Raw genomic sequence first — 13,380 nt, 5'->3', positions numbered from 1 at the left:
AGTACCCAATAAAGCATAATCAACAAACAAAAGCTTCGACTCGTTGTGATAGAGCATAACAAAAATGGTACGCGAATCGAGGCGAGTACCGGACATTGGAATTGCGAAATGAAGTTCGTACATGGAGGGTATGTTTAGGGCCACGACTGAAACGACGTCGCCTCTTCCGATTCCGATTCCGGCGATGGATGAAGCTAGACGAATACAATGGATGTGAGTTTCTGCCCATGTACGGGTGGCGGCGCCGCCGTGGATGGTGGCGGGTAAGTTGGCGTAGGCAGTGGCGACTCTCTCTAAAAATGTTAATGGTGTCCATGGACAAGAATTGCAAACTGAATCAGTAGCTGAAACAGGGGCGAAGCTAGGATGAAAAATTACTTGGGGCTGACTCCAACTTGCATCTCAGATTTAACTTTCTATGTTCCGCTTTTTTTTCAATAAAATTTCCACGATTATTAGAAGATGGAAACTCGTCATGCCCTCTCAATGCACACGCTTGCAAAGTGAGCCACCGAGTGCTTTCAATAGTTGTTGTAAGCCGTAATCTGTTATTTTGTTTTTCATCTGAAAACTGTGCATTTAGTACTTTGTCAATATGACAAGGATATTCATTAGATTATCAAGATATTCAACTACCCTATTATGTGGTGAAATATTATATCCTATATGCATAACAAAAGAGCATCTATCCTCATCATTAACTCGCTTTCAATATTTAAATCCATCTATTGTAAATGTAGTTTTTGGGGTTGCTTATGTTAAAACAAGAAACATGAGAAATAAAATGCAGCATCTTTCAAATGAGAGTATTCTAACCAAGTAAATTTCTTAAACCAGTGACTTTGGAACCGTCGATTTTGATTTCCAAATTTGGTCGGCGGGTACTCATCTTTAATATGTTGATATGACCCCATCTTGATATAAGCTCGTCTAATTTCATCCCTTTAATTAAAAGGATATTTTCATATCGGAATACGTAATGTTGGATCAAGTTTAAGAGAACTTATATCAATATCAATTCTAGGATATTTGTTAAGTTCTTGAGTAGAGATATCAAATTCTTTATTTTAACTTGTTTATTAATATTAATTTATATAACCCCATCTTGATATAAGCTCGTCTAATTTCATCCCCTTGATTAAAATGATATTTTCATATCGGAATACGTAATGTTGGATCAAGTTTAAGAGAACTTATATCAATGTCAATTCTAGGATATTTGTTAAGTTCTTGAGTAGAGATATCAAATTCTTTAAAATAAATAATATTATTATATGATTTACAAAATATAATAAGTTCAAGGTGAGGCCAGGATTTGATCACCTGACCTCATATTCACATTTCAATAACATAGCCAACTGGGCTAAGACTCACATGTGAAACAAATATATAAAACATTTTCTTTTAGGAATTTAATTTAGGTGGGGCTGGAGCCCACCCTAGCCTATGGGTGGCTCCGCCCCTGAGCTGAAAAAATTGTCCCAATTGCTGTCAAATGAATTATGAAGAATGATACCCTTTAAATATGTTCTAATAAAAAGGAGGAAAAGAAGCACCTGTGTCCAAAGGACCTATGTTCATTTTCTTCAAGAACTTCATAGCCAAAGGAACTATGTTTATGAGTATCTTGGATTTACAACATATTAAATAAAATTATGCAAATTGTGTATTTTAAATAATGCAAATAAAACTATAGAATTTATTGTTAATAGTATGGTAAAGTTATGAATAAGATAATTGCAAGCATAGTTACATTATCATCAATAATATAATTTACTTTTGAAAATGCGAAAAAAGTTGCAGATCAATTACATAAATATAATGTAAACCACTTCAAATCTTCGTTTTCGAGAGGGATGATCAACTCCGCAAATATCGATCAAAACTTTCACCCAGATCAAGAGCGATGAGCGAGTTAATTAGGTTGCATAGCATAAAAAAATACCCTATACTAATGACGTAAAGGGTATTTTTACCCAGCGAGTTAACTATGGACCCTGTATTTAAACCATCAGCTTCAGTTCCCTTTTTTGAGTTCAAGTACCTGTTACTAGAAAAGAGACTAAGACGTCAGCCGCTTGAAAAGCCGGGATAAATCCTTCCACATGTCCTTGATCTGGTGCCTGCGGCAGCACTTCTTGAGGCGCGCTCCCTCTTGAGCAGACCTTGGCTAGTTACCGCTCCGTGGGAACATACTATTTGCGATGAAATAAGTCTTAAATAAGAGGATTTTTATTTCTTTCTCGATGCTTAGAATTCTGGCTTTGATGGCTCAAGCTAGTCAAGACCCATGGATGCATGCGAAGACACGTCGACCGGAAAGACAAAAGCGGAAAGGACCGGACTGTAAAACAAAGAATAGGCCACTGTTTCGACCGGAACGGAACGATAGCAAACAAGCTAACAACAAAGGGGGTAATTCAATAAGTAATTGATGAAATGGGTGAACGCCCAAACCCGCGGGAGTCGCGGTATTTGTGTGATAAGGCAAGCAACTCCTCTTTCCAAAGAAGTCAAGTGATCAATTAAGGTAGACAAAAAATACGCTGCTTTTCCCCTTACAGCGATATTCGCGCGGAGGCGTTCGACTTTATCGAGTCTAAGGTCGAACCCGTAAGCGCGATGCGGCTTGGACAACTTATAACGATGTTTGTCCCGCATATCACTAGGAAGATCGTGTGTCTCAAGGCTTGGTTCGTAAGGCCCAGCGCTCACCCCTACAGTAGAAGATAAGGCCATAAGTAGCATCTTTAGTTTAAGAATTTGAGTTAAGACTCCCTTAGCGGCCCTATACATTGACCGGCTTGGCCCTGTTATTGGAAAGGGGGCCTCTGCCTCTGGCAACGGAATTTCCCGAACTCAGATAGTTGCCCATCATATGGCCACCAACTGAACTTGCCTCTTTGGGAGGATCGTAACGTGGTCGGGATACGAGCCTTGGTATACGCATATATATATGTCGCGAAAGGATCTCGGAGACCCACCAAAGCACGAAAGCCAGGATCTTTCAGAAAATGGACGAAAATATATTAGGTAATATTTAATTTCAAACAAAATAATACAAATATAATTGCAAATAGATTTATAAATGATAATGCAATTATAAATGTAAATATTACAAAGAGTATTGCATAACATTATTTAATAAGATATTGCAAAGAGTATTGCTGAGAGTATTGCATTACTCTAAATATAGAGTATTGCAATTTATGTTAAATATATTTTTTTATATAGATAGTGTAAATATGGTTGAATAAAAAAGTTTAAAATTAATTACTTCATTTTCATATATTCGTTATATTGAGCATTGCAAAAGATATTGTATTACATAATTTTATAAAGTATTGTAGTTTATGTTGGATATTTTTATTTATTTAATAGATTTATCGTATTGCAATTTATATTGCAAAACATTGTCTTTATTAATAAAAACATATATTGCAAATATATATTAACCATGGTTAGTTAAATCTTAGAGAAAGAAGATTTTTTTTTGCATTATATCTGGATTTAGTGTAAATGATGTTGAAATAATTATTGTAGAACTAATGCAAATTTGCAATTAGGCTATTTGCAATGTTTATGTGTGTACAAATTTAGTTGTGAAGTTCGTAAATAATGCTATGAAAATTGCTAAAATTCGTTTAATGTAAATAAGGTCACCAATGCACTTTTTACAAATTAGCATTTTGGTGTAGTGAAGACAAGTTAATGTGCAAATTTTAAGAAAATCCTCCAAACAATAAATGAAGGATTCGTTTGAATCTTTACAATAACTCCCTCTTAAATCCAAGTAAGTTTATGAGTGTCTTAAATTTACAACAAAATTTCATATTATCAATGTATCCCTTTCTAACTTTTAGATTTTAAATCATTATAATAATAGTAGTATATCAGAGAACAATAAGTGTGAAACAATAAGATATCGAAAATTAGATGCGACATTGAATCAGGAACAAAGCTTTTAGATGCATACAAAATGAAGAAAAAAAAATAAGAGATCTATACAAAAGATTCACATAATAAAATTTTACCTTTTTGATCGACGAGAAAACAGAGAAGCGATGGTGGGATCGGCTCATGTGTATTACAATTTTCGTTCGGTCAAACATGAGTGGTTAGAGAGAAGGGAACTTAGTGAGGGAGTACAAGAATGACCGAGAATTGAAAATGATTGTTGAATAAGTGTGAGCAGATGGAGATAGAAAGATACCGAGTGTGAGGAAATAGAGAAGAAAATACATGTGTATTACAATTTTCGTTCGGTCAAACATGAGAGGTTAGAGAGAAGGAAACTTAGTGAGGGAGTACAAGAACGACCGAGAATTGAAAATGATTGTTGAATAAGTGTGAGCGGATGGAGATAGAAAGATACTGAGTGTGAGGAAGTAGAGAAGAAAATATAATTTTTGGTATTAAAATAGACGGAGGAAATGGACAACTGAAATTTTTTGCCATGTGTACGCTATTATGTTATTTCCTAATAGAGGAATGACATGGGAAACGAGCAAGATCACAAGTCATACGCGGCCTATCACAAATCCTAAGATTAATGCAATTGTTCGGAATGAATGAGAATATGTTATAGCAAGTATATATCTTGAGCATAACCATACTGTAACTGATTATCCCCCGGTCTATGTCCCGTTCCATAGCTTATCACGTGCTTGTGAGTCACGTGGAGGCAGCTCGAGGTTCGATGATTTCAACCTTGGTTTGCATGCTAGGCATCTTTTAAAATGAAACATTTGATTTTTAAAAGATTTTGAAAATACTTGGAGTAGTAAGAAATTAATTATGTAAAAATAATTAATCATTTGTTCAAACATTAATAATCTAGGAGGCTAAATAACAATTTAACCTGACCCGATTTAAATCAATTAAACATAATTAATTTAAAGATTATTTATTTGAAAATCAGAGTCGCCAAGAGATTTTATGAAAATCAATAAAATGATACGTGTACAAACGTATTTATACCAGAGTTTCTGAAAAAAGTGGTTTGTTGTCTGTTTACGCTCGGGAAAGGGCTTTCGCGCTATGTCCTCTACGCCCGCCTAAGGACGGTTTTCAAAATCCTTCTATAATAGACAAAGTCTGGCTTCTATAAATCTAATTATAACATTCATTATCTTTAATTAGTAGTCCATGAGTCCTAAATGAGGATAGACTTTAAATAATTGTACAAAATTATTTAAACAAGGTGTGTACCTATTGCGTTGATGTTCAGATTTAACAAAACCTGAAAATATCAGAAAAATATGTTAAAGAGTATAACCAAACAAGTCCTTAGAGAAACATTTGCTTTGAGAAACATCCCGAAAATTTTGAGAATTGTTTTCTGACCTCGGGAATACTATTTTGATAAAATGGTGTTTGGTTCTAAAATAGTTTTGGATTTTTTGAAAGTTGGAACCAAACTAACCTCTAGGTTCGAGTCCGATCTTGTCAATTTGGGCTTAGTAGGGTTTGAGAAGTTCAATCTTGAGTGAGGGTTCAGACTTAGGCCTAGGGTTGTGGTTAGGCGTAACAGTCTTAGGCTAAGTAGGGGTGTGATCCTAGGCTAGGGCTATGGCTTGGTCTAGGCTAAGATGAGGCTAGGCTTAATTGTTGGTCCTAGTTTAGGTGTCAAGGTCAATCCAAGATCAAGTGGCAAGGTTTGTCCTAGGCTAATTTGGTCTAGGTTAGTTTTGTCGGCCCTAAGCCAATTCTATCGGTCCTAGGCTCACGGTCCTGGACTGATTCCCTCGGCCCTAGACATGTTTTCTCGGTCCTAAGGCAAAATTTCAGGACCTAGTGTTCTTGTTTTGGTCCGAAATTTCAAGCGGCGGTTGTGGACCTAGTGTTTTCTTGTTTTGGTCCAAAAGAAAAGGATATATTTTTTTTAATAAGTTAATTACCGAAAGTTTTAGTAAAACTTTCGGTTTTTATATTGATCAAAACCGAAAGTTTTATTTAAACTCTCGGTTTTTTATCAATATAAAAACCGAAAGTTTTATTAAAACTCTCGGTTTTTATCAATGTGAAGACCGAGAGTTTTTTTAAAACTCTCGGTTTTGATTTTCATATTTCCGAGAGATGTGAAATAAACTCTCGGTTATGATAATTATTTCCCAAAGTTATATAATTCACTTTCGGTTTTACAACTTGACAAATTTTTAAATTAATTGGTTTATCACTTTCTAATAACCTTGAACAACATTAATTTAACACATTTGATATCTTTAAAATATTTCCCAATCCATATGATCAAACATTACACAAATACATAGGATAATCAAACATAAACATTCATATACACTTCTCTATATAATCAAACACAATCATAAACATTGTAACATTAAACACAATATTAATTTTTAAAATACAACCCAGACTTTATTATATTAGTTAGGAGTCTATATTGAAAGGTAAAAACACTTTAATTTAAAAAAATTGAGAAGTGGTAATTCCGAGAGTTATATCATTAACTTTCAGAAATAACTATCAAAACCGAAAGTTTTAGATAAAACTCTCGGTCTTGACCTTAACCAGTATATTTTTGGGGAAGGGTAAAACCGAAAGTTATATCATTAACTTTCGGTTTTGATGGTTATTTCCGAAAGTTAATTATATAACTTTCGGAATTAACAATTCACAAATTGTTAAATTAATTGGTTTCTCATCTTCTAATGACCTTGAACAACATTAATTTAACACATTTGATATCCTTAAAATATTGCAAAATTCATATGATCGATTCTTTATACACATTCATAAGATAATCAAACATAAACATTCATATACACTTCTCTATATAATCAAACACAATCATAAACATTTTTAACATTAAACACAATATTATTTTTTAAAATACAACACACAATTGAGTATATTAGTTAGGAGTCTAAATCAGTAGGTTAAAAACAAAATAATTTAACAAATTAGGAAGTGGTAAAACCTAAAGTTAATGGTATAACTTTCGGTTTTGATATGTATTTGCGAAAGATTTAAATAAACCTCTCGGTCCTAACCTTAAATGGAATGTTTTGGAAATGGTCAAAACTGAAGGTTTATTTGAAAACCTTCGGTTTTGACACTACCCCCAACACTTATAATTTTTTATGATTTTTTTAAACCAGGGTCTAACACTTAGAAAATTTTTTGAATTTTTTAAACCAGGGTCAAAATCGAAGGTTTTCAAATAAACCTTCGGTTTTGACACTACCCAACACTTAGAAAATTTTCTGATGTTTTAAAATCAGGGTCAAAACCGAAGGTTTTCAAATAAACCTTCGGTTTTGACACTACCCAACACTTAGAATTTTTTATGAATTTTTTAAACCAGGGTCAAAACCGAAGGTTTTCAAATAAACCTTCGATTTTAACACTACCCAACACTTAGAATTTTTTATGATTTTTTAAACTAGGGTCTAAACCGAAGGTTTTCAAATAAACCTTAGGTTTTGACACTACCCAACACTTAGAAAATTTTCTGATTTTTTAAAACCAGGGTCAAAACCGAAGGTTTTCAAATAAACCTTCGGTTTTGACACTACCCAACACTTAGAGAATTTTTTATGAATTTTTTAAACTAGAGTCAAAACCGAAGGTTTTCAAATAAACCTTCGGTTTTAACACTACCCAACACTTAGAATTTTTTATGATTTTTTTAAACCAGGGTCTAAACCGAAGGTTTTCAAATAAACCTTCGGTTTTGACACTACTCAACACTTAGAAAATTTTCTGATTTTTTAAAACCAGAGTCAAAACCGAAGGTTTTCAAATAAACCTACGGTTTTGACACTACCCAACACTTATAATTTTTTCTGATTTATTTAAACAAGGGTCTAAACCGAAGGTTTTCAAATAAACCTTCGGTTTTGGCAATGCAATTTTTTTTTTTAAAAAAAGGTGAAAAGCAAACCAAAAGAAAATAAGTCATGAACAAGATATTAAAAACCAAACCAAAAATAATAATAATTCATAATTATGAAAACAAAAAACATCAAAATGTCATCGTTCGTACGGAAAAGAAAACACATAAATTAATCAAACGATATAATCTAGAAATTATTAGATGGGGGGAGGAGGGGGTGGTTGATTCTGTCGACTCCTCAACAATTCAAGTTGTTGTTCGAGATTCTATAATTTTTGGGCCATTTCAGCCCTGTCCGCTTTAATTTCACTCAGCAATCGGCCTCTTTCCGCATCCCTCAATCGGATTTGCTCCATTTCCAGCGTCATATTTCTCACCTCTTCCTCATGTGCCACGATTTCTATTTGTGCTAGCAAATTCTGGTAATACCGAGACAGTTTCTCCGGTGTACGCCAAAGACTATGCCATTACTCACCCATCCTAAATGCATTTCATATATATACATATATTAATCAAACAAAATAACCGTAACCTAAATCTAATATAACTTAAATCAAACACAATAACAAATCTAACAAAATCATATATATTTAACAAACTAACCTAAATCTAATCTAAACAATAACAAATCTAAATCAAACTACCAAACAAATAATCTAAACTAGCCTAAATCTAGATAATATAAACTACATGATAAGAAATCTAAATCTAATAATAAACAACAAAAAAAAACAAATCAATCTAACCTGAACGCGAGAAGACGAAGAAGAGAAGCGGCGGTGGAGGAGGCGGCTGCGGCACGGAAGAGAGAGAGAAAGGAGAGAGTCGAATGAAAAAGAGAAGGGTTAGAGTTTGTATTTATAGAGGTAGTTACCGAAGGTTTTCATATTACTTTCGGTTTTGATATTAATCAAAACCGAAAGTTTATTGAAAACCCTTCGGAAATAAACATCACCAAACTTAGAATTATTTTTAATTGTTTTGGGATGAGTCAAAACCGAAGGTTCATTGAAAAACCTTCGCAATAAAGAATTTCAAAAAAGGTAAAACCGAAAGTTCTTTAAATAACCTTCGCAATTAAAAATCTCATGAATTGCAAAACCGAAGGTTTTTTTAAAAACCTTCGCAATTAACCAACATCCAACACTTAGAACTATTTTTGGTTTTTTGGGAAGGTAAAAACCGAAAGTTCTACAAAGAACTTTCGGTACTAATTAGTAAAACCGAAGATTTTACACTCCTCTCGGAATCTTTTTTTAATACCGAAAGATTTGTTCCTCTTGGGAGTATTTAAGAGAGTTTTATAAAACTTTCGGTAAAAACCGTCGGTAAAGGTCGATTTTTTACGAGTGATAAATTTTAATTTCATATTTTAGTTTGAGTTATTTCTTTTTTTTACTTATATATAAATGTAAATATATAAATTATTATTTTAGACTTTAAGTTTTAGTATAGCTTCTATATTTTAGACCGAATAAAAATTGATAAAAGTAAGTGCAATTTTTTTTAAAAAATGGACAAAATATTAGAAATAGAGACTGTTTTTAACCAACATGTGAGTTATAGCGCCAAAATCTTTTTCACGTGTAACAACCAAGCACCGAATCCCTAAATAATCTATTTTACAAATGCGTTATTGTTATACATACCAATAATTTATTTATTTTCCTAATTTTGTAAGAAAATTTAGGTGGAGTCAAAAACTAGTTTTTAAACAATTTCTCGATTTGATTTAATTTTATTTTAAAATTTTCAAAGAGATATTTATATTTTATATATATTTTTTAAAAGTCGAAAAAATCATTTTTTCGGAATGAGCGTTTTTAAATGCGTACAGACAAAACGAGAAGAAATATGTTTAGAAACGAATAATAGAAACGAAATGAGACTTACCATTTCGAACGATAAAGCTGAAGAAGAAGGAGAATGGAAAAGACGCCGAAACCGCACAAGCAATGGGCAGGAAAGGAGACGCCTTAGTCGCACAAGTAATCACCGGAGAAAAGAGACTGAAAGAAGAGAGTAAAAATGGCCAAAAATACAAAGGACGATAAATAAAGGGAAAAAGAAACATAAATTATATTAATTTCTTTTAATGCGGATGTGGGGAGACATGACAAACCACCTACAATTCGTGACATTATTTTCGCTGCCCTTATCGCTATCATTTTCCTTCTTTTTATCCTACATTTTTTTTTTACTTCGGCTAAAAAAATACATAATTCCAGAAAAAAAATAATTACTCTGCTCTCATAATAATTATTTTATTTCATACTGTTTACAGACTTACAATTTGATGAACGATTTTAAAATGGGGAATAAGGACTCAACTTTATCAGGTTCAATGAAATCAACACCATGATAACCATCTTTTCTCCTCCAGATCTCCACATCTACCCCATTCATCTTCAGTTTCTCAGCCAGCTCCATCTGACGATCAATCAGCGGGTCACCATCACAACCAGTAACTAAAACCCTCCACCCAACCGACTTCATTCCTAATGCACACATCGTCAATATTTCCCCATCCACAGTTGGATTTGAATAAACATGGTCACGGTCACACCCAATCGGCAACGCCAAGTCCCACAAGATATCCGTCGCTAATAGCGGAAGAATCCGATCATCAACTCCTCTCAATTCCGATACAGTCCTTTCAACACCACCCAAGAACGGCTGATGCAATATCAAACCTCTAATCATCAACGGCACAAGATCATCAACTTCTGCGGCTGCACGTAGACCAGCGTTATATGCTATATTCCCCCCAGCGCTATCTCCCATTAGGAAACAATTTGACAGATCTACGAAATCTCGAAGCCAGTCGTCTTGGAGAGACTTGATCCAGTGTAAGGCGTCCATGGCATCATCGTAGGCTGATGGGAGACGATGCTCCGGCGCGAGGCGGTAGTCAACGGAGGCGATCATGATACCTAGCCGAGATGCCATTTCGTAGCAGAGATTGTGGAAGTAAGTGAAACCGGGTTTGCAGATGATGAAGCCGCCGCCATGGAAGTAGACAATTAAGGGCAGCTTTGTGGGTGGTTTAGAAAATGAAGAATCATGAGCATTGCGAGGTAGGTATAGTCGAATCGATGTGTTGTTTTGAGTATTAAAGGTTACGTCTTTGGTGAGAACGGCTGAGGAAGAATTAGGATCGGCTGGGATGGAGATGGTTACTTGTTCTAATCGAGTGATTGAGCCATCGGGATTCTGGATGATCGGTATGTATTGGGTGAGATTATTGATGGATTCAGAGAGAACTTTCTTATGATCCATCTCTATTGTGGAAAGTGTGGTAGGTGGGTCAATCTAAACGGGCAAGTCTATTTTATATGTTAGACTTGAGAATCTTAAGCCTGGTTTGTTTTGAGCGTAATTACAGAAATAGTTTGAATATTAAAATAATGTCCCAATTACCATTTTGAGGATTGAACTTGAGATGATTTTAATAAATAAGCTCGAACTTTGAGTTGAGCCATTTAAGGCTCGAACTATCAATTATTTTGCCATTTTGAAGTTTTTCCACAAATTAACTTTTACTCATTTGTTTTAAATGACGTGCTAATATATATTATTTTTATTTAATTTCATCTATGTATTAATTAATTTAAACTAAACTTATTCTCTCTTCTTCTTTGACAAACTCATCTTCTTCCATCATTTATTCTTACATCTCATTCTTTAGATAATTATACTCTTTCTCCTTATTATAATTCTATATATTAATTAAATTAAATTAATTGTAAGAGTAACATTTAATTCTCAGATTGATAGAATTTATGGAGCTACATCCTTCCCTTTTTCCATATTATATGTTAGAGAATGAGTTACAACTTTTATAAATGTCGTCAAATGTATACAAAATTGAATATCCTTGAAGAATTGCACCATAGACAACTTGTTAGCAATCCCATCGTGTTCAATTTCTTAGTAAAAGTTCTAACTCTTAGAAATTAAAGAAATAATTCATGCTTCTATGTTAATGTATTTCATATGCAATAATAAAATATAATCGGGATAAATGACAAATTTAGAACTTTAGTAGGAATGTTTTGTCAAATTTAAAATCCTCCTAATTTTTTGTCATTTAAAAAACTATAGTTATAATATGTTGTTATATTTAAGACTAATACTTAACGGTGTTAATTATATAACTTTGTTAAACTACTTGTCTTTTATATTAATTTATTTATTTAATATAATCTTCTTACATGTCATCTTATTTTCATCCATGTCCGGCTACAGCTACTGCTTCCCTTCCACAATTGACATAACGATAGTCACATGCCCGTTTCCCAACCTCTTACTGATGCAGCGTGCGTGGCTAGGATGAACCTTTATCAAGATTCGTTGATTCTTACGAATACCGAAAGTCGATAGATATTGAGGAAACCTCGTTTTCTGATTAATAATCTTCCCCTCACAAAGTGTTTTAAGATTCTTTTAAATACTCAAACCCTAGCTTGCAAAAGAAGTAAACAACTTTTAATAAATTGCAAAAAAACACCCGAAACTAATAAAAATGCGATTTTGAGCCCCTAAACGTTTCCGCCCGAAAAACACTAGGCAATCGTCGAAATCTGACACTTGCGAGATATTTTCGGATGCTGCAACTTTCGCATAAACGCCTCTTCGACTCGCACCGCATCATTCCCCCCAGGGTAGAAAAGATTCGTCCTCGAATCTGGAACCGCATCATCCTCATCAGAAGAAGACTCACCCACAAAAGGAACAAGATGCTTCACATTGAACACATCAGAGGTACGCACATGGCTGGGAAGGCGTAAACGATAAGCATTGGGGTTGATCTTCTCCACAATCTCAACAGGACCAATCTTCTTAGCAGCAAGCTTGCTATATTCATGAGCTGGAAAACGATCCTTAGTCAGAATAGCCCACACAAAGTCACCAACTTCAAAATCAATAGCACGCCTTCTCGAATCAGCCTTCTCCTTGTACTTGGCAGTAGCAGCAACCAAGCGGTCATGAGTGGTCTGATGAACCTGAGCCAACTGACCAACAAAATCCGCAGCAGTGGAATGAGGACGCACCTTGCTGGGCAGCGCTAACAAATCAAGAGGAGCACGCGGAGACAGCCCGTAAATCACATGGAAAGGACTGAAACCAGTGGAGCGATTAACAGCATGATTGTGAGCAAACTCGGCCTGAGGCAGCTTCAGATCCCAAGCCTTAGGATGATCCCCAATTAAACTGCGCAGAAGGTTCCCCAAAGACCTATTAACAACTTCAGTTTGGCCATCAGTTTGCGGGTGATAGGCACTGCGAAAATTCAGCTGAGTATTAACCAAACGCCAAAGACTCCTCCAAAAGTGACTCACAAAGCGAGTGTCCCGATCAGAAACTATGGAGGCAGGAAGTCCATGAAGGCGATACACATCCCTGAAATAAAGCTGTGCAACAGCCACAGCATCAGAGGTTTTCTTGCAGGGAATGAAATGAACCATCTTCGAGAATCGGTCAACCACCACAAAAATCGAATCAGAACCACGCTGGGTACG

At 34.6% G+C, this 13,380-nt stretch overlaps 1 protein-coding gene across 1 annotated transcript; it reads right to left on the bottom strand.

The window, feature by feature from the left end:
• Positions 1-10,111: 10,111 nt before the first annotated feature.
• On the bottom strand, positions 10,112-11,172 carry LOC124935711 (carboxylesterase 1-like). Its single transcript, XM_047476130.1, has one exon. The coding sequence runs from the start codon at positions 11,135-11,137 to the stop codon at positions 10,145-10,147; it is 993 nt and encodes a 330-aa protein (XP_047332086.1). The 5' UTR covers positions 11,138-11,172; the 3' UTR covers positions 10,112-10,144.
• Positions 11,173-13,380: the final 2,208 nt, after the last annotated feature.

This window comes from Impatiens glandulifera, chromosome 4 (genome assembly GCF_907164915.1).
Source record: "Impatiens glandulifera chromosome 4, dImpGla2.1, whole genome shotgun sequence".
NCBI lineage: Eukaryota > Viridiplantae > Streptophyta > Magnoliopsida > Ericales > Balsaminaceae > Impatiens > Impatiens glandulifera.
The sequence above is the reverse complement of the archived record's forward strand: the minus strand, read 5'-3'. Positions and strand labels throughout refer to the sequence as shown.

What these genes read in the sequence shown, in the direction of transcription:
- LOC124935711 (XM_047476130.1), bottom strand. Translation starts at nt 11,137, where the DNA reads ATGGATCATAAGAAAGTTCTCTCTGAATCCATCAATAATCTCACCCAA.